At 43.9% G+C, this 25,175-nt stretch overlaps 1 protein-coding gene across 4 annotated transcripts; it reads left to right on the forward strand.

Annotated features, from left to right (window-relative positions):
- The first annotated feature begins 673 nt into the window (after positions 1-673).
- Positions 674-24,287, forward strand: Prune1 (prune exopolyphosphatase 1). 4 transcript variants are annotated; one of them, XM_063253008.1, is made up of 8 exons: positions 674-905; positions 8,448-8,540; positions 10,033-10,145; positions 15,205-15,389; positions 15,879-16,037; positions 16,933-17,027; positions 19,398-19,556; positions 22,408-24,287. In XM_063253008.1, the coding sequence occupies exons 1-8, from the start codon at positions 867-869 to the stop codon at positions 22,834-22,836; spliced, it is 1,272 nt and encodes a 423-aa protein (XP_063109078.1). In that variant the 5' UTR covers positions 674-866; the 3' UTR covers positions 22,837-24,287. The 4 variants fall into 4 exon arrangements, with proteins under 4 accessions (XP_063109078.1, XP_003478998.1, XP_063109086.1 ...); XM_003478950.5 differs by having other exon boundaries at positions 675-905; positions 9,943-10,145; XM_063253016.1 differs by lacking the exons at positions 674-905; positions 10,033-10,145 and having other exon boundaries at positions 8,442-8,540.
- Positions 24,288-25,175: the final 888 nt, after the last annotated feature.

Below are 25,175 nucleotides of genomic sequence, written 5' to 3' on the forward strand. Positions count from 1 at the left end.
GCAGAGGGATAGGTTAACAAATGAGGGAACACTTGATGAAGAGGGGACTCTGAAAAGGAAGGACAAAGATGTTGGGAGTGGAAAGTGGCAGTTAAGGGAAGTTGGAACCTACATTCTGAAGGGTCCTCCAATCTCCACCTATACAGCTGCCGTAGAATGAGGCATGAAGCAACTCTGAAGACTGAAAGAGCAGTTGGAACAATCAGGAATAAAAAAAGGTTACAACAGTCCAAGAAAGGAATGAGACAGTATCTGCTGAGGCTGCAGAGGAAGAAACAGCAAGGGAAGCTATTAAGAAGAGAGTTCAAAAACTATTTTAATGTTTTTCTTGTATGTACAACTACAAAATTGGTAGCAATAGATCAGCTGGGTGAACAGAGAATTCTAGAAGATGGAGAGCTGTTGCGTCATGTTGTAAAGTGACAACTAGATTTTTGGTGTCATATATTTTAAGATACTATACTTAGCCCAGTCTGAGAAAGGAAGTTCAGAAGCCACAAAAATGGGTTAATGTGACACGTACACATCTATGTGTCAAAACCCTAAGGAAATTCTCCAAGTGTTGGAATGACTTCGGACCTCCTGGCCTACATTTCCCAGCACGCCCTGCGCCGCGCCCTTTCACCTTCGGGGCGACGTCCCAGGAGTCTCTAGGAGCAGAACTCCGCCTGCGCTGCTGGGGCGGGGAATGTCGGACTCGGAGAGCGCCGCGTGACGCACTTCCTCCCAGGGCTGGCGACCGAATTGCTTTGTGGCGGGTTCGAGTCCCGCCTTCTGACTCTCACTTCTAGACCCTGAATTTTGGATAGGGTGCGTTCGCCCGAGAGCCTCTCAACTAGGGCCGAAGACATCCCTTGGTCTTCACCATGGAGGACTACCTGCAGGGTTGTCGAGCCGCTCTGCAGGTAATAGGTCTCTGTGACTAAGGAATGGAGCTTGGATGGGGTCTGGGAGGGACGAGTATGTGCGATTCGGGGAACCTGGACAGTCCGTGTGGAAGGGATCACCGAGTTGTGGGGAGGGGACGGGGGCTGATCAGGTTTGAAGTGCGAAGAGCGAATTAGCTTACGAGCGAGAGAATGTTGCTTGTTCTCCCCGCGTTAGGTTCCCCGCCTTCGACATCCGCCCAGGAGCGGCAGGGAGGAATGAATCGGGGGTCGGGGACCTAATTGACTTAAGTCTCTGGCTGCTGTCGCCTGTGCCGCCCGAGCGCCCGAGCGCGCTTCCTTTCTCCCCGCCCCTCTGAGTTCCTGGCTCCCCGGGCCTGCCTGAGCCTCCGGCCGCCGAGCAGATCTGAGGGGTGTGCAGGGGGTCTGGGCTCACGCCTCATCTTCCATTGGCAGTGTCTCCCTGGCGAACAGAACTCTTAGATGGAAGGGGTGACCACGGTGTTTTACTTTAAATCTGTTTTTAAGCCAAACATGTAGAACACATCAGCCGTGTCTGTTGATACACAACCTGCATTCCTTTGCTCCCTGACACATTATGGAAAACACCCAACACCACTCCCTCTTGAAAGGGATAAGCGCAAAGTATGTTTGGAATCAAAACCAGAAGCGTGACTGAATACTTTGGAGCTTATTTTGGGTTCTTTCTGAGGCAGTTGGCTTCACCCCATGCTGACTAGTGATGCAGCATTAGGCTATTATCTGCAGTTAGCAGTGGAAAGCTAGCTGGAGAGGCTCCAAGAGTTCACCTGTTCTCTGCTATAACACTACCCCTGCAGAAACCTGGACTATATCTTCATTTTATTTATCTTCTTTATTTTAAAGTACTTTAGGGCTGGGGATTTAGCTCAGCGGCATAAGTGCCTGCCTTGCAAGCACGTGGTCATGAGTTCGATCTCCGGTACCGATAAAACAAAACAAAAAAATAAAATAAAATACCTTAAACCTATCTGTAATCCCAGCACTCTGGGAGGCTAAAACGGAAAGATTGCAAGTTCAAACTTAGCCTGGGCAACTTAGTGAGTTAATGAGACCCTGTTCCCAAGTAAAATAATAATGATAATAATAAAAGGATTGGGCAAGCTGGGTGTGGTAGTGTATGCCTATAATCCCAGCACTTGAGGTAGGTTTGCTACAAATTGTAGACCAACCCTAAACTGCATAGTGAGACTGTCTCAAAAAGACCAAAACATAAAATAATAGTAATAATAAAAATACTAGGAATATAGTTCAGTACAAAGGTTCTGGGCTTAATCCCCAGTACTGCGAATAAACACATAAATAAAATATTTTAAGTGCTTACAAGTTACACTACACAGTAGATTCTGATCTTTGACAAATCCTAAAAATCACCTAATTTCTGCAGCATACTCAGCTTCTGGGATAAATGAATGTTTTCATACTGAGTTAGGGTGAAGTGCAATTTTAACATCAGTTACACCAAGTTTTTTCTTGTGAAAAACAAATTTGAGGAAAGTTGCTCCCCCACCCCACCCCAGGGTTTTGTTATGTACTTCAAATTGTAGCCCAGGCTGGCCCTGAAATCTCCTGGATCCTCCAGACTCTGTCTCAAGAGTGCTGGGATTACAGGAATGCACCACCATAGGTGGCTGAAAGTTGCTTTCATGAATAAGACAACTTGGAACCAATCTTGGTTACCTCTGATTCCATCACAGGAAGCTCACTGAAGGGCTAATGTAGGATTTATGTGATACCATTCTCAACACTAAAGACTTAGATTTTTCACCACCAGCATTCTTTTCCATCTTTCAGTGAAGAGTGGTCAGACCAGAAACCTCACCAGAAACTTACTTCTTTGGCTGATCTACTCCAGTGTCTGCTCTCCTCAGTTCCTCACCCACTTTGGGACAGTATATCTCTGCATTGTGAAGCTGGAAAAAGACTTGATTTTTTTTTTTTCTGGTATTTTACTGATATCTTGACCTGTTTCTTTCACCTGCCAAAGAGCAAGATCTAGATCTTCTCTTCCAAACCTGGAAACTTGTAAAGGTGACATTATGCCTTAAAATGCTAATTATCACACAGTCTCATCAAGATTTGGTGAAAGGAACATGGCTGGGGATTTAGCTCAGCGGCATAAGCGCCTGCCTTGCAAGCAGGCAGTCGTGAGTTCGATCTCTGGTACCGATAAAAAAGAAAAAGACAAAAAAAAAGAAAAAGAAAAAGATTTGGTGAAAGGAACAAATTAGAGTCTCAAGAATACTGGTAAACAGGTGTCAGAATACATTGGTGGGCATATGCCAATGATTTAGATCACTTTTAATTACAGAATAGAATACATATAACCCAGGCATGGAGGTACACACTTCATATTTCAGCAATGTGGAAGGCTAAGGCAGGAGGATTGCAAATTTGAGCATAACCTGGTGAACTTAGTGAAACCTTTTTCTAGAAAAAGGCTGAGTAAAACCTTTTTTCACTTTAGAAAAAGACTGGGCTGCGAATGTAGCTCACTACAAAGACCCTGGATTCAATTCCCAGTAGCCTACCCACACCAAAAAACCAAGTTTAAAAAGATAATTAAGTCAGGATCAGGAATTTAGCTCTGGCATAAAGCTCTTGCCTGGCAACTGAAAGGTCAGGAGTTCGATCCCCAGTATCTCCCCCCCCAAAAAAAGATACTAAGTCAAAAAAGATTAAAAACCTTTTTTTTCTCCATTCCATTCTCCAGAGACCATCCCATCATTTCTTGTATAAAGGGAGACATGTTTCAGACACAATTAAGTTTGCATGTTTCTGTTAAATGATAACTTAGTAGTAAATTTCTTAGGGAATTGTAAATGTTTGACTTTTGTATAGGGTAAAGACAGGTAATAATTCAGCCAAGTCTCCTTTTGATGCCACATTTTTATCACATGCTTTCAGAGAAACTTTCTTTAGCCTCTGCCACACTGCCAATACGTAAAAGGAACCTTGTCTAACTAAATGGTCTATTCCTGGTGACTCATCTTTTACTTTTAAGAGGGTGAAATCTTCAGGGTGGGGCTACATTCAAGTTCAGGTAGCACCAGGGACAAAGTCCCCAATGATCTTTGGATACTAAATTGTGCACACTTCTCAGGCAGGAGACGGAAATCCTGAGTGATTGGCTGTCCTTAGAAATTTGTAGTCCTGTATTGGGCATGGTAAGTTCAACATTAACCTGAGCTACACAGCCAGACTGTCTCAAACAAACAAACCAAAAAGTAATCCTATCTGGGTTTAGTGACACATGCCAGTGATCCATAAAAGAAGGATGTAGCAGCCGGGCGTGGTGGCTCACGCCTGCATTCCCAGCACTCAGGAGGATCAATGGGATAATAATGCCTTGTAAGTTGGGCACCCATACACCCAGTTTTGCCAGGAGTCGATTATCTTGAACATGATCATTAAGGGTACACCTTTCCTTTCCCAGAAGTGCTCTGTTTTGAACAACAAAGGATATAGCCGCCAGATTAGGATTTAAGACACATAGCCGTGATAAGATAGTGATGCTCTGTAGGGCAGAAGTTAAATTCCATCAAAGAGCCACAGGTGCTGGAAGTGGGGTGGTATTTAGAGAAAGAGTGTTTTGGCCTGGATGGTGAGGATGGCATCACAGACAAAAGGACTGGAATGGGGAGGAGAAAGATGAGAGAAAGCCAGAGTCCCACAGCAAATAAGAGGCAGGGCTGGGATTCAGCCCCAGTCTGTGATCTTTTCAAGTGGCAGTTCTGCTTTCAAACACTGCAACAAATAGCGCAGAGGGTAGGCAGAGCTGGGAACGTGCACATCGTGGTTTTGGAGTGGCAAACAGCCCAGACCGCGGGTAATAGTGCTGACAATGAGAAGGGCTGGCTGTGCTACCATCTACCTTTGTGTCCGCTGCCCAAGATGTGCTGAAGGCCTAGAGTCTTGCATTTTGGTTTCTACCAGAGCGCAGCCAAGCACAAAAGGGTGCTTGTTTCCCCACACTCTGGAATTCTTTCTCAGCACAGACACGAGGTTGTATTTGGCGCCTGCCTTTCGCTTTGCTTTGCTTTCTTTCCCTGCCGACTCAGCCGCCTCTTGCAGTGAAGCAGTGCTAGAGTAAGTGAGTGTGGGGGCGAGTTCTCCATGGGCTTCCTTGTCTCCCTGTCTGCTGCACTCTACCTTTTCTCTGTTCTTTTCCTCTTTTCCTCCAGAGTCAGGGCTGAATGGCTCCTTGTGTTTGTATGGTTCCAGAGCACACGGCCCCTCAGTGCTTCAGTGGACAAGTACTTACTGGAGCCACTCAGCTCAAGTGTTTGGCTGTCACTTTGTGCCACAGTCATTGTGGCAGCCCAGCTGTTGCTCTCCAGAAAACAGGCCTCCTCCATAGCAGGGACAGGAATTGCAAATCAAAGGTGCTGATATAGGAGTAGGGTCTGGGTGGCATAATTCTCTCTTTGCTTTAGAAAACAGTTTAATGTGAAGAAAGACTTGCTGGCCAGATGTGATGGCCCATATCTGTAATCCCAGCACTCAGGAGGCTGAGACAGGAGAACTGCTATACGCTTGAAGCCAGCCTGGATTATATAGTGAGTTCAAGTCCAGCCTGGACTATGTACAGCAAGATCTTGCCTCCAAAATGAAGGGAAAAAAACCTTTTTCCATATATATATATATTTGTATATTGAATTGAGATAAAAGAATTATACATACTCATGGGGTACAGTGAACATTCCAGTACATGTAGACAGTGTATAATGATTCATTGATATTGATATCTCTGTCACTCAGGCATTTATCATCTGTTTTTTGGTGTTTTATTTTTTATTGGTACTGGGGGTCAAACTCACGACCATGCGCTTGCAAGGCAGGCGCTTATGCCGCTGAGCTAAATCCTCAGCCCCTTGTTTTGTTTTTTGATACAGGGTCTTACTGCACAGTTCAGGTTGGTCTTGAGCTCCCTTGGTAGCCCAGGCTGGTCTCAAGTTTGCAACGATCCTCCTGCCTCAGCCTCCTGCATGCTGGGATTACAGGCATGAACCACCAGGTCCAGCTTTTTGTTGCTGTTTTTTTTCTTTTCTTTTTATGTTTTTGTCTTTTTCCTTTATATCAGTACTGGGGATCGAACTCACGACTACCTGCTTGCAAGGCAGGCGCTTATGCCACTGAGCTAAAACCCCAGCCCCTGTTGCTGTTTTTAATACAACAAAAATATATTCTCTGCAGCAGAGTTGAACTCCCGCCTGTCATCATTTTGTGTTGGAAACATTCAGAATCCTCTCTACCCAGGATTATTTTGAAATATTTCAATTCATATTTGTCAACAGTAGTTATGTTAGTCCTCCTGTACAACTGAATGTCTGTGCCTGACAACTGACCTTTCGCTGTTTCTCCCCCACATTCTGCCTACAATCTGGTAACCATTATTTTATTCTCTACTTTTTTAGATCAAGTTTTTAGTTTCCATATATAAGTGAGAACACATAATGTTTGGTTTTCTGTTTCGATCTTATTTCATACAACGTAATAACTTGCCATTTTACTCACACTGCTCTGGGTGACATATTTTTCTTTTTTTGAGACAGGGTCTGACTGTGTAGTTTGGGCTGGCCTTTGAGCTTACTGTGTAGCACTCTGGCCTCAGACTCATGGTCATCCTTCTGCCTCAGCCTCCTGAGCACATGGATTACAGGTGCAACTCTATAACTGCCCAGTACCCATTAACACACACAGGATGGCCCCACAACCAAGAATTATCCAGTGCAAATAACAAGGCTGAAGTGTTGTCATTAGTACGTCTATTTTTGGTCTTCTTCATCCTATTCTCTTTGAGAGGCAGACTGAGATAGAACTGTTTTGAAAGAAAAGTGGAAAGAGAATCATTTTGCACTAAACTGAGCCATGGATTTTCTCTCTTCCCCTCTTCTCCACTCGTTCCCAAGGAGGAGAGGGCAGGGGTCAGTCCTTTTGGGCATGGGGTACAGCTCAGTGGTAGAGCATGTGCTGAGCACAGGTAGATTCAAATCCCAGAACCCCCCCCCAAAAAAAAAAGATTCTGCATTTATTTCCTTCTCCCTCCCTCCTTCCCTCCCTCTTGCTTTCTCCCCCTCATTCTTTCCTTCCTTTTCTTTCTCTTCTTCCACCCTCCTACTCCTCTTTTTTTAATGCTGCTGAGGATTGAGTCCAGGACCTTTGCACTGAGCTGCACTGAGCTTTTTTTATTTTTTGAAACAGGGTCTTGCTAAATTGCTCTGGCTGAGCTCCTGCTCTGTTTCCTGGCTCAGCCTCTCAGAGATGACAGGCGTGTGCTGCTACCTGGCTCATTCTGTCTGGCAGCATGCTCCTTTTTGGAATAAAAGAATAATTCTAAAAGTACCTACCTAATTGAGTTGTTTTGAGGATTAAACAATTGTTCATTATTTTCTTTTTTTGTGACAGGGTCTTACTATGTAGCCCAGGCCGGCCTAGAACTCATGATGATCTTCCCAAGTACTAGGATTACAGATGTACACCATCATACCTGTAAAATGATCAGTTAATACTGCAAAAATATTAAATAAACATATTAGAATAATGCCTGGCATATTTACCACATGTTTACAAACAAGACCAAAATCCTGTCTCTACTATTATAGGCACTGTAGTCGAAATGTGTTTTATTTAAAACTACAGGTAAGGAGATGCAAGAGAGCAGGATTAATAAACCATCTATCTGTCCTTACTCAGAGTAGCTGGACTTTTCAAAGCTTTAAAAATAAAATTTCCAGTGGCAACAACTGTTGTTTAATCTGAGTTTGCCTCTTGGATTGTGAGAGCTGTCAGTTATATATAGTTATCATTAAGGCTTCTTAAGGAAGGCAGGATTTCCTTGGACAGTTGAATAAGGGACTAAATCTTTTACCATTATTTCCTAAATCTTCTCACCTGTTCTCATTAGACATAGAAGAGTCACTTTCCTATTTTTAAAATGGAGTCAAGTGGAATGTTGGGTTTATCAGCTACTGAAATGTCCCACTTTTGACTACCTTGAATGCCTAAGAAACATAAGATATCAGCTAATTCTTTTCTCCTGTTCTTCTGAAAGGTAACATTTCAGCAGACAGTTGAGTAGCAATAAAATGCACTTTCCTACCAACTGGTTATGTGTAGAATGCTTAAAGTTTATCTGAAACCCTCGGGCCTTTTTGGTAAGACCCTCCCCTGCCCCAACTCTTCTGCAAGGCTCAGGGAAAGGCTGTGTGCCAGGCCCCACAAGGGCTGAAGATAAGTGCAAATGGACAGAGGCTGAGAAAATCATTTATATGAATTTTTTTTTTTTCTTTTTTCTGGTACTGGGGATTGAACTCACGACCACCTGCTTGCAAGGCAAGTACTTATGCCGCTGAGCTAAATCCCCAGCCCCCGAATTTTATTTTTTATTTTATTTTATTTTTTTTGGCACTGAGGATCAAACTCACGACTACATGCTTGCAAGGCAAGCACTTATGCTGCTGATTTAAATCTCCAGTCCACAAATTTTAAATATAAAACATTGCTCTTCTTCCTCTCCAGGAGTCTCGGCCTCTGCACGTGGTACTAGGAAATGAAGCCTGTGACTTGGACTCCATGGTGTCGGCTCTCACCTTGGCTTTTTATCTGACAAAGGTGAGTACCTAGGAATAAAATCTCTTAGGATGAAAAGATTTAGATGCTGTGCCACTTACCAGCATTTAGCCTAGGGTCAGTTAAATCCCTTGCTTTTGCTAAGTTTTTTTAGACAGAATCTCTATGTTGCCTAGGCTGACCTCAAATTCACAACAATCCTGCCATGTCCTCCCAAGTGCTAACCTTATAGGCATATATCACCATGCCTAGCCTTTGCTAAGTCTTTTGTTTTGTTTTATGTATGATACTGGGGATCGAACTCACGACCTCACGCTTAGGCTGCTGAGCTAAATCCCCAGCCCCTTTTGCTAAATCTTCTCAGTATCTCCTTTTTTTTTTGGTACTGGGGATCAAACTCACAATGTTGTACTTGTCAGGCAGGCGCTTATGCCACTGAGTTAAATCCCCAGCTCAAAACTTAAGAGCCTTTTTTTTTTTTGGTACTGGGGATCGAACTCATGACTGCACTCTTGCAAGGCAGGCACACATGCTGCTGAGCTAAATCCCCAGCTCTCCCTTTTGCGAAGTCTTATGTCACATCCAGAGTAACATTTCACAGTGTTGCTGTGAGGGACAGATGAGGAAATCTATTCTGAGGGGTTTGTAAACCATAAAGCAGCGTACAAACAGCATATGAGTTCCTTCTGGGTGTTTGTGATCTCATCCAGGTTAACTCATAAGGATTGATAATCTCTGTGGCATTGTATGTAAAACCAGGACTTCCCAGGGATTATCTTGTTAACCTTCATGTTACTCCCAAGGAGGAGAGGCCAGGGTCAATCCTTTTGGGCATGGGGTGCAGCTTGTGGTAGAGCATGTGCTGAGCACAGGTAGATTCAAACCCCAGAACCCTCCCCAACAAAAAAAGATTCTCCATTTATTTTCTTGTCTCTCTTTCTCTTTGTTTCTCTCTTAGTATCAGAGCAGTAATGTGCCAGAGTCCTTCATGAACTAAAGGATCATCACCCATTTCTTTCTTTTCTCTCTGAACTCATGACCTCCCTTTTGCCAGGCAGGTGTTGTGCCACTTAGATATATCCCTGTGGGGGCTGGGGATTTAGCTCAGCGGCATAAGCGCCTGCCTTGCAAGCAGGCAGTCGTGAGTTCAATCCCTGGTACCGATAAAAATGAGAAAGACAAAAAAAAAAAAAGATTTATCCCTGTCCTCACCCTTTTATTTTTATGGACTAGATAGTTGCAGCTTTGACAAAGGTGGTGACTTACCTCAGATCATGTCTCCTTTATTGCTCTTATTTTTTGGTGCTAGCATGGAACTGTGGGCCTCACAGATCCTTAGTGTGTGCTCTACCGCCACTGAGCTGCACCTCCAGCCTAGTCTTGCTACTGACTATTTCTCGTCTTCCAAAAGTTTGAGATACCTTCTTTTTACTTTCCTGTCCAGACAACGGAAGCTGAGGAAGTCTTTATACCAGTTTTAAATATAAAACGTTCTGAGCTACCTCTGCGAGGTGACAATGTCTTCTTCCTTCAGAGGGTTCATATTCCAGAGACCCTGTTGATTTTCCGGGATGAGATTGACCTTGATGCATTGCACCAGGCTGGCTTGCTCACCCTCATTCTGGTCGACCATCATGTCTTACCCAAGTAAGTAGAGAGGATTTAAATTGATATGCATGTACCAGATAAAATTTACTAAAATATGAAAAAGAAAGAGCTGGATATGATGGTGCACACCTATAATCCCAGCTCTCGGGAGGCTGAGACAGGAAGATGTCTGTGAGTTCTAGGCCAGTCTGGGCTATATTGCGCCTTCAGGACCAGCCAGGGGTCCTAGGATTTAGCTCAGTGGCATAAGTGCCTGCCTGGCAAATACGAGGTCGTGGGTTCTATCCCCAGTACCAAAAAAAAAAAAAAAAAAAGAACAGCCTGAACTGTGTCAAAAAGGATGATGGATATAATTCAGTGGCACAACACCTACCTGGCAAGCACAAAATTGTAAGTTTGATTTCTGGTACCAAAAGAATCCCAAAAAAAATCAGAAAAAGAAAATCGTGACCAAATGTTGTCATCTCTTAAGTTATATGTATATGTTTATGTCATAAAGATACATACTGTTGGACCAGGGATGTAGCTCAGTGGCACAGCACCTGCCTAGAAAACATGGCCCAGGGCTGGAGATTTAGCTCATCGGCGTAAGCACCTGCCTTGCAAGCAGGCGGTCGTGAGTTCGATCCCCGGTACTGATAAAAATGAAAAAGACAAAAGAAAAAAAGAAAACATGGCCCTGAGTTCAATTCCTAGTACCAAAAAAAACCCATGATATATACCATCATAAAAAGAAATAGAAACATGGTGAGTTCAGACTAAAAAAGAATAACTCAAAAATTGGCTGGCTATGGTGGTGCTTGCATATAGTCCCAGTATCCAAGAGGCTGAGACAATAGGATCACAGTGAATTCAAGTCCAATGTACATAATAAGTGCTTGTCTCACAAAGAAAAATCTTTTTCAGTTAAATCAGCCTTCATTATTGTGTTTTTTTGTTTGTTTGTTTGTTTGTTTTTTTGTCTTTTTTGAGACAGGGTCTCACTGTGCAGTTTGGGCTGGCCTTGAGCTCACTTTGTAGCCTAGGCTGGTGTCGAACTTGTAAGGACCCTCCTGCCTCAGCCTCCTCGAGTGCTGGGATTATAGGCGTGAGCCACCACACCCAGCAATTATTGTTTGTCATTAAGATTTTTGTGACTAAGCATGGTAAAACATGTCTAAAATTCCAGTGGGAGACTCAAACAGAAAGATTAAGAATTCAAAGTCAACCTAGGCTATATATATCCAAGCCCTATCTCAAAAAACCAAAACAAAAAGATTTTTGTGGTGTATTTGTTATAATAGAAACTTTTTGTTTTGTTTTGTTTTGTTTTGTTTGGTCTTTTTGAGACAGGGTCTTGCTATGCAATTCAAGCTGGCCTTTAACTCACTTTGTAGTGCAGACTGGTCTTGAACTTGGAACATCTTCCTGCCTCAGCCTCCTGAGTACTGGGATTACAGGAGTGCCCCACCACACCCTGCATATATTTTGTGTGTGTGTGTGTGTGTTTGAGGTAGACTCTCACTATGCAGTTCAGGCTGGCCTTGAACTCACAGTTAAATGTTCCTGCCCCAGCCTCCTAAGTACTGGAATTATAGGTGTACGCCACCATGCTCGGCTTCAGCTATTGTTTTTTTTTTTTTTTTTTTTTTTTTAAGTTAACAAAGGTATTTCCTGCATAGACTTTTAGTGACTTTGGAATGTGTTATCTGCAACACACATAAGATCTATAAATACCTTATTTGGGTCTAGGGAATGTACCACCGTGCCTAGCTCATTCATGTCTGTTTAACAAATGTGTATAACTATAATAATTCTGCTCCTAATTTAGGACTGGAAAAAACCCTGCCAAAAAAGCAACATGAGGATGAGCTTTGACTAAGACTGTTTGGCTTTTGCTAATCATTTTCTTTGTTTTTTGGTACTAGAGACAAAACCCAAGGCGTCAGATACAAGCAAGTACAATAATCAACTACAGCTATATTCCCAGCTATTTTAAAAGATTTTTATTTTACAAAAGATCTTATCAAATCACTCAGGCTGACTGCAAACATTTTGTTCTGTTTGTTTTTTTGTCTTGTTTTTAGATAGGGTTTTCCTATGTAGTTCAGGCTGGCCTTGAATTCACTATGTACCCCAGGCTGGCCTCAAATTTGCAGTGATTTTCTGGCCTCAGCTCGTTGGGTGCTGGAGTCACAGACATGCACAACCATGCCAGCCTGGCCTCAAATTTGTAATCTTCTTGTCGTCACCTACTAAGCAACCGGGATTATCACCCGTGGCACTATGCCTACCCCTGATTCTGCTTTAGAGCTTAAAATGTGTATTTTTTTCTTTGAGCATACTGCAGTTATACCAGGAAATGACAGAAGGTTATTAGTACATATTGATTCACTCTTGAATGAACTTTTTTTTTTTTTTTTTGTCTTTTTCGTTTTTATCGGTGCCAGGGATCGAACTCACAACTGCCTGCTTGCAAGGCAGGCGCTTATGCCGCCGAGCTAAATCCCCAGCCCCATGAATGAACTTTTGTTTGGAAGATAAAAGTGAGATGGTAACTGGGGATATAACTCAGCAGCACAAGTACCTGCCTCGAAAGCACAAGGACCTGAGTTTGATTCCCAGTAGCAGAAAAAGAAAAAAGTAAGACAGTCTCACTTTTGTTCTTACGAAGCTGTCTGGAAGAGGGAACAAGAAAAACTGGTAATGGATGTTGTGGTAAGTGCTGCCACTGTGAGGGGAGCAGGATAGAGAGTACAATGGTCCATCCCACCAGTGGAGATTTTAGAGCACCTGGAAATGTTTTATAGTAATTGAACCTTAATCTCAGCCTCAAAGAGGAGTAGGTGTTTGCTCCCTGAGTGTGGAGGGAAGGTGATTAGACAAGGCATTCTAGAGGGAACAATTCATAGAAGCAAAGCCATACAGGCATAAAACAGTCTGGGAAGTAGGGGAACTGGAATTTGTTTTGCACAGCTGGAGCATAAAGTGTATGGGGAAGTCAGATGTGAAAACTGGGCATAGTATCACATACCTGTAATTGCAGCACTTGGGCAGCTGAGATGGGAAATCATGAGTTTGAGTCCAGCCTGGGCTACATTGTGAGTTCAAAAACAGCCTGATGCTGGGTATGGTGGTGTACTTCTATAATCCCAACACTCGGGAGGCTGAGGCAAAAGGATTGTTGTGAGTTCAAGGCCGCTTGGGGTACATAGCGAGACCCTGTCTCAAAAAAACAAAATAAAAAGGGGCTGGGGATTTAGCTCAGCGGCATAAGCGCCTGCCTTGCAAGCAGGCAGTCTTGAGTTCAGTCCCCGGTACCGATAAAAAGGAAAATGACAAAAAAAATAAAAAAATAAAAAAATTTAAATAAATAAAAGAACAGGTGGGCCAGGAATTTAGCTCAGTGACATAAGAGCCTGCCTGGCAAGCACAAGGTCATGAGTTCAATCCCTGATACCAAAAAAAAAAAAAAAAAAAAGCAAATAAATAAAAGAACAGCCTGGATTACATAGTATCTCAGAAAAAGCCAAATATGGAAAAGAAAAAGATGAGACTAGAGCAATAGGCCTAAATCATGGAGCCCTTGGACTGGGGATTTAGCTCAGCGGTATAAGCACCTGCCTTGCAAGCAGGTGGTCGTGAGTTTGATCCTCGGTACTGATTAAAAAGAAAAAGACAAAAAGTGGGGGGGGGGGGGGCTGAGGATTTAGCTCAGCGGCATAAGCGCCTGCCTTCCAAGCAGGCAGTCGTGAGTTCGATCCCTGGTACCAATAAAAGCGAAAAAGACAAAAAAAAAAAAAAATCATGGAGCCCTTGAATGAGATTGTACTTTAGTGTAACTAGTGGGGAACTTGATATCACTTCTATTCCAGGTACTCAGGCAGCTCTGTGAAGAATGGCTTCAGAGGACCCTAGTTAGAAGAGGTGATTGGTTAAGAGACTGTTGAAAGATAGAGATTTTTTTTTTTTTTTTGTCTTTTTCATTTTTATCGGTACTGGGGATCGAACTCACAATCGCCTGCTTGCAAGGCAGGTGCTTATGCCGCTGAGCTAAATCCCCAGCCCCAAGATAGAGATTTGTTGAGAGTCCAGTCTAGTTGAGAGGTCCTGAGACCCCACTGATCACCGATGCAGGGCTAGAAAAAAAGGATGCAGAATAGAAGCCGTAGGCCCTGATGAACTGAATAGAATTTGAGTATTGAGTGGACTCAGTGAACAAGAGAGGTTTTTCACTGCTGTTTTTGTGGTACTGGATGATGGATCTGGGTTTTTGCAGTAAGCTATATCCCCATTCTTTTCTTCTTTTGGATATTAGGGTGATCTGGCCGGGACATCTGTTATCCCACTGAATTACAGGTGCATGCCTTCCTGCCTGGCTATTTTTTTTTTTTTTTTTTTTTAATACCCGGGGCTGGAACTCACCAGGCCTTGTAAGCTTGCAAGGCAGGCACTTATGGCACTGAGCTAAATCCCCAGCCCTCCTGGCTACATTCTTGTCATATCAAGGATGTCAGTTAGAAAGGCAACACTGAAGGACAATAAATGTATGGATAAGAGATTTGCAGCAGATATTTCTCAGAATCTACTTACTTGCTATGTAAACATAAACATCACCTCAGGTGCAACATTGATGGCAACATTAATGGAGAAGATGTGCTAGGGATGTAGCTCAGTGGCAGAGCACTTGCCCAGCACATCTGAGCTGAGTCCCCAGCAATGCCAAAAATAAAAAATACAAAAGGAAAGGAAAAAAAAAAATGAAGAATGGAGAAACAGGGTACATGCTTTTAATCCCAGCCTTCTCTGGAGGCTGAGCAAGAGGATTAAAAGTTTTAGAGCAGTTTGAACAATTTAAGGATACCCTGTTTCATAATAAAAATAAGAGGTTTTGGATTATAGCTCAGTGTTCCCTTGGTTCAGTCCCCAGTACCCCCTCCCTGCCCAATACACACGACAGAAGAAAACAGAGAGGGATGAAGGAGATAAAAATGACCAACGTCATTTTGCTTAAACCACCTGTGCTTTCCATTATAAGGGTGCGGGGAGGTGGAGATTGGTTAGAAACAGCCACAATGTCCCTATGTTTCTTTCTCTTCCTGCAACTCCCCTTCTACAGAAGTGACGCAGCTTTGGAGGAGGCAGTAGCAGAAGTGATTGACCATCGACCCATTGATCAGAAACATTGTCCTCCCTGCCATGTTTCGGTTGAGCTGGTGGGGTCCTGTGCCACTCTGGTGACCGAGAGGATCCTGCAGGGGGCACCAGAGATCCTGGATAGAGAGACTGCAGCCCTCCTGCATGGTGAGCGCAACTTTGGGGTTGGACCCAACTAGTTTCTCTAGGGAAAGCAGAGAAGTCTAGATTTTTCCAGTCTAACCCACATGCTTTCCAAACCGTCCAGCTCCCACCAAAGGATGAGATTCTTTTGGGGAACACTTAGGCACTTGTTTAAAGGCCTATGGGTTATTACATTGGAGAAACTTGTTGGAAAGGAAGCACAGGGCAGCAGACCTTAAAGCTTCCTAGTGGCAGCCTTGTTTCACAGAAGGAGCTGGAAAGCATCTGATCCCAGCCCCCACTCCCGGAAAGAGTTCAGTATCCTTGTGCAAACTTCATATCCTGAGCCGGGGTTATAGCTCAGCAGCAGAGTGCCTCCCAGGCAAGTGTGAGGTTGTGAGGTTGTGAGTTTGATTCCTGGTGTGTGTGTGTGTGTGTGTGTGTGTGTGTAAGAGAGAGAGAGAGAGAACAGTAGTCACAGGATTTAAGTTTTGCGACTTCCTTTTTCCACAGGAACCATCATTCTGGACTGTGTCAACATGGACCTTAAAATTGGAAAGGCAACCCTAAAGGACAAGAAGTATGTGGAAAAGCTGGAGAGCCTCTTCCCAGATCTGCCGGACAGAGATGAGATCTTTGATTGCTTACAAAAGGCAAAGTTTGATGTATCAGGTATAAGTTGGCAAGCTGAATTCCCTGCCTCCACATGAGAAAGTAGGTGGCCAAGCTTTGTTCGTTATATTCCGGAATACCATCAAGACAATATCAGCCAACAGGATGGCACTCACCAGGAACCTGTGGCAGGAAGATCACAAGTTCAAGCCCAGCACAGGCAACTTGGTGACTCAGCGAGACCTTGCTTCAAAATTTAACACATTTTAACTAGGACAGGGGATGTAGCTCAGTATGAGGGTTCAATCATCAGTACTGCTGGAAAGAAAAGAGAAAAGAAAAAAGGCAGTCCAGTGACAGAGCACTTGCTGCCTAGTGTATAGAGTGCCCTGAATTCCCATACGAAGTTCTGGGTATATATCTGTGCTTCTGTGCTGAGGGATGGTAAATTATTAGACCAAGAACTGAGGTTAGAGAGGTGAAAGAGACATTTAGAGGGAATACATAAAGGGCAAAGGAAAAGACCCAAAAACTTCTTAATCTACCCAGCTCCTACCTATTGACATAAAAAAGGGAGAAGATAGGCAGAAGAAAAATTCCACAGGTACTTAGAAGGCTAAACAATCCAGAAAGAGGGGACGTTAGTGTTGAAGGTGTAGCTCAGTGGGACATCTCTTGGCTACACGTGCAAGGGTTCAGCTTGCAGCACCACAAATAAAGGGTGGGGAGACTTAAGCTAGAAACTTCTCCTCTTTTATTCTTTTCTCCCAAGTTCCTTGCTCTAAAGGTAACCACTGTAATCCAGTTAAGTAATTGACCACACAGTTACACTTTCAGTGATCTCCAGTATACATCACCCAAAGAGAGGCAATGCTGTTCCTTATCTTCATCTCACACTGCTGGTGTTGGGACCATTTGTTCCCTATTTGACCCTGGTCTGATGTCTGATTGCCAGGCTTGACCACTGAGCAAATGCTGAGAAAGGACCAGAAGGTTGTCTACAGACAAGGCATCAAGGTGGCCGTTAGTGCAGTATATATGGATCTGGTGGTAAGAGCAGGGTGTGGCTGTGGGCGGGGAGGGAAATTTTGAGTTATGGATGTGAGGTTGGCCCTCATTCTAGCTCACCTGGGAAACACCTCTTCTGTGACCCTGACAGCCTGTCATCTTGCAGTATGTCTCTGCAGCAGCCAGCAGAGTGCTGTTAAGATGTGAATCAGATCATATCAAACCACTCCTTTTCCTGCCTTTTCATCGTGCTTTTAATAAAATCTAAAGCCCTTCCTGAGGTTCACATCATCCCACTTGAGTTGACTCTTGTCTTTCTGTCTTGGTCCCTCCTCGCCTAGCCACAGCCCTTGCACTCCTACAGCTACGATGGTTTTCTCTCTTCTCCCACAATTAAGCTCATCCCCCACACGCAGCTTTTGAACTTGCTTCTGTCTTTACAGAGCTTACTCCTCATCACTCAGGCCTCAGCTCAGATACCTCCTGTTCTGAGAGGTTTTTCCTGACTACTGTAATTGAAGTTCTATTTTCTGTGTTCAAAACATCTATAGCTGGGAATGGTGACAGTTGTCTGTATTCCCAGCTGTTTGGGAGGTTGCGGCAGGACTATCAGTTGAGTCAGGAGTTTGAGATCAAGCGTACACCACATAGTCAGACTGCATCTCAAATAAAAATAACAGTAAAAATCTCCAGCTGTTAATTTGTCTTGTTTTCTTCATAACACTTACCACACTGAAATGATCTTGTTTCCTATCTCTTTGTTGTCTATATTCCTCTGCTAATTTATCAACTCTGCCAAGAGCAGGCGCCTCTCTTGTTTTTGTTTTTTTTTTTTTTTTTTTTTTTTTTTTTTTTTCTGCTTTCTCTGACATTTTTGATGATATGTAGCACATAACTGTCTACTTAGTAAAGCCTAGAGAGCCTCCTGCACACTGGGCAAGCACTCTACCACTGAGCTACATCACCAGCCCTTTTTAAAATTTTTTTTTTTTTTTTTTTTTTTTTTTTTTTTGAGGCAGAGTCTGCCTGTGTAGTCCAGAGTGGGTTGGAACTCACTGTGATCCTCCCACTTCAGCTTCCCAAGTAGCTGAAATTACAGTCGTGCACCACCATACCCAGCCTCCATATTGTTTGTTTGTTGTATTTGTATATGTGGTACCTGGGATCAAACTCATGACCTCGTGCTTGCCAGGCAGGTACTTATATCAGTGAACTAAATCCCTAGCCCTGTTTGGTTTTGAGACAGGATTTCACTGTGTAACTAGAGTACATTAGTGAAGGCCAAAGATAGAGAAAAGCCCTGACTTGGGAGAAGAGCGGAGATTCTGAAGAACAGAGAGTCAAGGAGGTAGCATCACATGTCTGCACTTTTTTTTTTTAAAGGTGCTACGAGTTGAATCTAGGACCCTGTTTACTTTTTGTTTTGAGATAGGGTTTTACTTGAGATGCAGTCTGACTACATGGTATATGCGTAATCTCAAACTCCTGACTCAAACGATAGTCCTGCCTCAACCCCAAACAGTTGGGAATACAGACAATTGTCACCATTCCCAGGCTGTGCTTGAACTTGAGATTCTCCTGTCTCAGCTTCCAGAGTGCTAAGATTACAGGCATGTACAATTACACTTAGCATACACCTGCTTTTATTTATGTGCCCTGTTGTTCTGCTTTCTAATAAAAATGCTCACAAAGCAAAAGTCTTGCTTATTTGATTATAAGAACAGAAAAGCCTTTAATGTGTCAGGTTCCATTATCATCTTTAATTCTTTTTGTTTGTTTGTTCTTGTCCTGCAGTTGAACATGCTGATACTATCTATCATTGAACTGCACTCCAGCTCCTCACCTTTTAATTCTGTTTTTTTTTTGTAATGGAAATCAAACTCAGGACCTTGTGTTTGTCAGGCAGGTGCTGTGCCATTAAACTATATCTCCAGCCCCACATTTTAGTTCTTAAAACAATTACTTTGATAATTTGTTTTCTTGTTATGTAATTCAGGCTATCTTTGAACTCTGTGTAACCCAAGCTGGCCATGAACTCCCAGCAATCCTCCTGCTTCAGCCTCTCAAGCACTGGTATTATAGATGTATGCCACCATACTGGCCACCTTTGGTAATTGTTGGTCTCATTTTTTAGATGTCAAAACTCAGGTCCAAGAAGTTAATATAACTACTTGACCATCTAGCTAAGAGTCAATAGAGCTCGTTTTCCAGGCAATTCTGTGTTCCAAATCCAAAACCTGTGTTCTTCATGTTCTCATTGCTTCCCAGCTGGGATATGGCACAGTAGATATCAGATATCTTTCTGATGGACAGGAAGTTGTGATCAAGATGCAAAGAAACCTTAAAGGCTTTTTTGCTGTCAGAGACAGAGGGTCCCACAACAGCTCTCATCCCTCTCTTTTTCCCTCCCAGGCCTTCCTGCAGAGGCCTGACCTCCTCACAGACCTTGGCACTTTCTGCCAGGCTCACAGCTGCGATGCCCTGGTTACGATGACCATCTTTTTCAACACTCACAATGAGCCAGTGCGGCAGTTGGCTGTTTTCTGTCCCCATGTGGCACTTCGAATGATGGTGAGTGTTTCTTTCAGTTTGCCTGTGTGCACCTCTGTTCTGAAGCTCTGAGGACCTCAGTTCTTACCTCTAAGAACTTGAGGCTTCTTGACCTGTGCCTGGAACCCCACTCCCCTTTCTCCATCCTTCACACATGAATGTGTGGCATCATCATACCGCTGTTGAGAAAGGGGGACTCCACAAGAATTAGAGACAGTCCTTGCTTAGAAGGAACTCAAAATCCACTGAGAAGGAAATAGTATAAATCTGGAGTCAGATTTGACTCTTGGCTTAATCATTAATTCTCTGAAAATTCATTTGTTTCTGCTCTGTTGCCTAGATAATTAGAGGATGGGTCAGCATGGCTTGGTGGTAGACCAGGAGGCCTGGCTTCTGTCTCCAGCATTTTTTTTTAATACCATGCAAAGATTAATCATTATAGTGTGAACTCTGTAGAGAAGTGATTGAGGACCATATTTTTTTCCTTTCCTGTTTTCCACTTGTCTGTTTTTCCCAGTGCTTTCCCTTTCTGTTCCTGTTGGTTATTCGCAAGAGAGGAATTTAGAAGTGGACTCGAGGCAGTCCAGGGACTGTTGGGTTGCCAGGGATGCTAGGACCCCACAGAGCCAGGTAACTCTTTGTACTCATGAAAGGAGAGTCTGCCATTTCCCATCCTTTTGCCTTTGTTTTCTCCCCCAGCAAACTAATTTGATATCATCCAGTGTGAGTCTGGCATTGTAGAAAAAACTATTTTTTGAAAGCTGATAGGCATGCTTTTCTGTTCTAGGATTGTCACTTAGTTGCCTTTGAGCTAAGATGTCACTTGACTTCTGAGACTATAGATGGCACAATACGGCGTAGCCCGATGTGACCATTAACATGATATCCTATGTAAAGTACACATGTGAGATCAGGTGAGGCATGAGCACTCAGAGCATAGTGGCTCCTACTAGTCCTGTCATGAAGGGGAGGATGCTTGGCCTATTAAAAAGTGCTACTCTGCTGGGTATGGATGCACACACCTGCAATCACAGCTGCTTAAAAGGCTGGGGCAGGAGGATTGCATGTTTGAGGCCGGCCTAGGCACCTCCCCAGTTTAGGAGTGTGTCTCAAAATAAAAAAGGGCTTAGGGATATAGCTCAGTGTTTCCTGAGTTCAGACCCCATGTCACAAAAAATAAAGAAGTGCTCTTCCCCCTTCCAGAATCTGTTCTCCTGCTGGCCTGAAGCTGTGTGGATGCCTAATGCCTTGTCCATTACCCTGGGTGCCATGGAATCCTTTTCCTAACATACCTCACTACCTGTCCTCTTCCTACCTTAGGAAGAGTGTTAATGTATTGATGTAGAACACTGTTTTGGTTTCAGACCTGGGGTTATGTCAGTTTTTGCTTGACATAAACCATAAGTTACCTAATCTACCTAAACCTCCATTTTCCTATCATAAATGAGGGTAAGGGGCCGGGGATTTAGCTCAGCAACGTAAGCACCTGCCTTGCAAGCGTAAGGTTGTGAGTTCGATCCCCAGTACCCAAAAAGAAAAAAAAAGAGAGACTAAGGTTAAATACCAATACTAATCTTGTGAGGTAGTTGTAAGTGTTAAATGGGATAGTATTTGTACATAGCCAGGCATGGTGTCATGCTTGGCCTGTTTGCTGTCATTGCCTTTCTTTCTTCCTTCCTTCACCAGGGATTGAACTCACAACCTCATGCTCACCAGGCAAACACTTACGCCCCTGAGCTAAATCCCTGGCGTCACTACCTCTTTCTGCCTTCGTCTTCCCGTGGCCTGTAGGGTTATTAGCCCCATCCTGGCTAAGGGACAGCTCAAGTTCTTGTGCACAGGCATGCACTTGCTGGATGTCTCAGCCACTTTCTCCTCACTGGGTCACCCACAGCTCAGAGGAGGAGAGGTTTCTTTTGGCTTGTTGTTACAGTCTATGACTGGCCAGCTCTGGGGCAGAAATAGCATAGTGGAGGGACCTAGTGCGGGACAGCTGCTGGCATCATGACCAGGACACAGAAGGAAGAGAGGAGAGGAAAGAGAGATACATTGACACCTCTAGTGACCTGATTCCTGTGACCAGACCCCTCCTCCTAGGAGCAAGTCTGCTGTATTGCCCCAAGGCTCAACAGCCTTCCAAAGCCCTGCCTACAGGAGAGGAGGCCTTTGGGAGACATTGTTTCATTTTACTTTGATTTGTTTTGTTTTTCTGAGACAAGGTCTCCCTTTGTAGTTCAGGCTAGTGTGACCTCATGGATGATCACAGAAGTGGCCACCATGCCTTGCTTGGAGGACTTTTTTTTTTTTCCTGAGGTGGTCTCCCTATGCAGTTCAAGCTGACCTTGAGCTCACTTTGTAGCACAGGCTGCTGCCTTTGTTTCTTTTCTTTGTGGTACAAGGGACTGGATGGACTCAAGACCTTGCACTTGTTAGGCAAGTACTCTACTCTTGAGTCAAGTCCCCAGCCTGTTTCCTTATTAATAAAAAGAAATATGATCTAAAATGTTCTATTTCTTTCCAGGCATGGTGACTCATGCCTGTAATCCCAGCACTCTGGGAGACTGAGTCAAGCTGCAAATCTGAATCCAGCCTAGGAAATTTAGCAAGACTCTGCCTCAACATAGCAAATAAAAAAGGCCTGAGGATGTAGCTCAGTACAAAGGTCCTGGCTTCTTTTCCCAGTGGTGAGGGAGGGTGGTCCTGTTTCTAAAATAATGTGTGTATTGGAGATGTTCCTTTTGTTGCAATGACCAAACTGAAGTTGAAATGACATGATTAAAGTTTCCTCCTGTATTGGAAGCTTCTCACTTGGAAGCCTGATTTCTCGCTACACTGAGTGACATAGCATTTCCCGTTCTTGTCTTCTCTCTAGATCTGTGGAGCCCTGGAACACTCCCACTCCCCGGTGCTGAAGCTGACTCCTCTCCCAACCACTCACTCTGACCTCCAAGCCTATCTTCAAGGCAACACCCAAGTCTCTCGAAAGAAACTTCTGCCTCTGCTCCAGGAAGCCCTGTCAGCATATTCTGACTCAGGGACGATTCCAGCAGGGCAGCCTGAGACAGTGGGAGTGTCCACAGAGCAGGGGGACAAGGGATCGGACAGGGCAGGTAACTCCCTGACTCCCGGACTGAGTCAAGATGAAGATGACCCCCCACTGCCTCCTACACCCATGAACAGCTTGGTGGATGAGTGCCCTCTGGACCAGGGGCTGCCCAAGCTCTCAGCTGAGGCCGTCTTTGAGAAGTGCAGTCAGATCTCACTGTCGCAGTCTCCCACTGCTGCCTGGTCAAAGAAATGACTCTTGGGACGGGACAGGGCACAGGAGAGTTTGCTTGACCCACTTCAATTGCATGTTTTGAGACATTCGGAGATTTCGGCTATTGGTGTACAGTACTGTCTTCATGCAACTGGGGGTGAAGGAAGGGCAAGAAAGCAGCTGCTGGATTAGTGACTTTTTTTGGGGGGGTAGGGTACCGGGATCGAACTCACGACTTTGTGCTTGCCAGGCAGATGCTGTTATGCCCCTGAGCTAAATCCCCAGCCCACGAAAGCAGCTGCTGAAAGAATGGCTTTCTGCCTTTGCCTCCAGTCTCTTACCAATCAGACAGATGTTATTACTTAATTTTATTATTTAAATCTGTACTGACTTTTCTCTGTTTCGTTTGTCAGGGGGCACAGTGTAATGCAATACACCCACAGTCCCAGCAGAGTGGGAAAAAGAATGTAACCCCAAAAGTGTCCTCAGTAAGGATCTTGAATAGATCAATATTCGTCATGGAACCAGTCATTGATAGTGTCTTCTAGTTCATTTCTTCTTTTACTTATTAAGTATTTATTAAATACCTATTTCAAACTGGATAGAAGGAGGATACACTTTAGAAACTCTCACTCTAGTTTTCAGCCTTCAGCAGATTTTCAGGTTTCTAACTCTTCTTCCTGGCAGGGCTTGTTTGGGAACAGACTGAAGGCCATTAACCATCCGTCCCAATCAGCTTTCTGTTTCTTTGGGTTCCTCAGTCCCAGTGTCACAGGAACCCTGAGGGGACCCTGAAGACCCCTAGTTCTTGAGAGTTGAGTTCTCTTCCTAAAAGGAATGAGAATCCTGAGTTTGTCCCCTGCCATAGCAGGTCAGTGACTTTCTTATCCATTTCTTTCTGTTTGGTTGTATTAAAAGGAAGCACAAGTTCTTATACCAATGGCCATAACCTGTGTGTATTCTGGCAAGACATTGGTGTGTCTAGGTCTCATTATCCTCATCTGTAGAACAGGGTTTGGATTAGATGTTCTCTTGTATGCTGTGATCTGCCTATTGCTGTCTTTTCTCTCTTCAGTTTGTCTGCATCTTTTGTTTGTTTCCCAGGAATGCTCAGGGTCGCTGAATTGTCAGTGTTTTTGTGTGATTGTACCAAGGGTGTAAGTCTTGTGTAGCATGTACCACAGTGACCCTGCAGAAAGCACCCCCACTTGTTCTGCATGTGTAGTCTCCCTTCCTCCTTCAGGCCAGCCCAGCCTGCTCTTCCTGCCCCTTCTTATTTCCCAACAATTTCACTGAACAGTGAGGTATTTGATGGTTTCAGTATGACATCTTCCAGGGTGACGGGGACAATCTGACTTCACTGTAAGGGGATATGCCTGTAGCCATTTGAAGGTAAAACTAGTGGTGTGATCACTGAACCAAAGGAATTTATGTTTTGTAACTTGGGTACTTTATTTTGTATTTTGTTGAAGTATTAAATACTTTTTCCTGTTTGGGGCCTCATTGTATCCTTTTACAACCATAATAGGCCTTCACCTTTGGTAATTGTTTCGATCTCTCACAGGTTTATTTCTCATTTTTCTACTGATTGTCTTCTGTTAACTCTGTCTTTGTGGGGGATGAGCAGACTGGGTAGTGAAGTTGGTGCCATTGCAGTGAGCTTCATCAGCCTTTTTTATTTTTTATTTTGAGACAGGGTTTCACTGAGTCACCAGCGTGCTCAGGCTGGGCTTGAACTCGGTACCCTCCTGCCTCAGCCTCTCAGGGTGCTTACCTGTGCCACTGTACCTAGCTATCTGTCTGTCAAGCATTACTGAAGAATGAGCCTAGTGCCTTCACACGGAGCTACATCCCCAGTCCTTTTTCTTTTTCCTTTAATTTGTATTTTAAAGGAATAAAACTGAACAGTAAAATGAAACCAAGCAGTGATACAGGACAGTGAGAAATCTACGTCGTTACTATGTTGCACATTGTTATCCTCTAAACAGTCGCTCAGACCACTGGCACCTGGTGAGGGGGCTGCATGGCTTCCTTGCTGCTGCTTCCTGGTTTTAATTTTTGTTTATTGGGTTTTATTTTAGGAGTGTGAAGAACAGGGTCTCCCTGTCCAGTTCAGGCTGGCCTTGCCTCAGCCTCCCCAGTGCTGGGATCACAGGCGTATGCCACCCTGCCCAGCTGCCCTTCCCTTTGTTTCTTCTCCCTGAACCTTCCTTACAACATACTTAGACTCCCTAGTTTTGCTTACACTGCACGGTACTTGAAAAGTAGGCCCAAGGCTACATAGTGATCTCAAGTACACCCCTGTCTGGAAGAAAGAAAAGTAGCCCAGATAGTACTCAGTTCTACTGTTCCCCCCACACACACCACCTCTAAGCCACTTC

The sequence above is a fragment of the Cavia porcellus genome, unplaced genomic scaffold (genome assembly GCF_034190915.1).
Source record: "Cavia porcellus strain 051 isolate PalLab524CR breed Dunkin Hartley unplaced genomic scaffold, mCavPor4.1 scaffold_1, whole genome shotgun sequence".
NCBI classification, from domain to species: Eukaryota; Metazoa; Chordata; class Mammalia; order Rodentia; family Caviidae; genus Cavia; species Cavia porcellus.

Excerpts from the sequence above, each read along its gene's own strand:
- Prune1 (XM_003478950.5), top strand. The coding sequence starts at position 867 with ATGGAGGACTACCTGCAGGGTTGTCGAGCCGCTCTGCAG. Across the intron at positions 15,390-15,878 it reads GACTGCAGCCCTCCTGCATG|GAACCATCATTCTGGACTGT; the intron begins GTGAGCGCAACT and ends CTTTTTCCACAG. Across the intron at positions 17,028-19,397 it reads CAGTATATATGGATCTGGTG|GCCTTCCTGCAGAGGCCTGA; the intron begins GTAAGAGCAGGG and ends TTTCCCTCCCAG.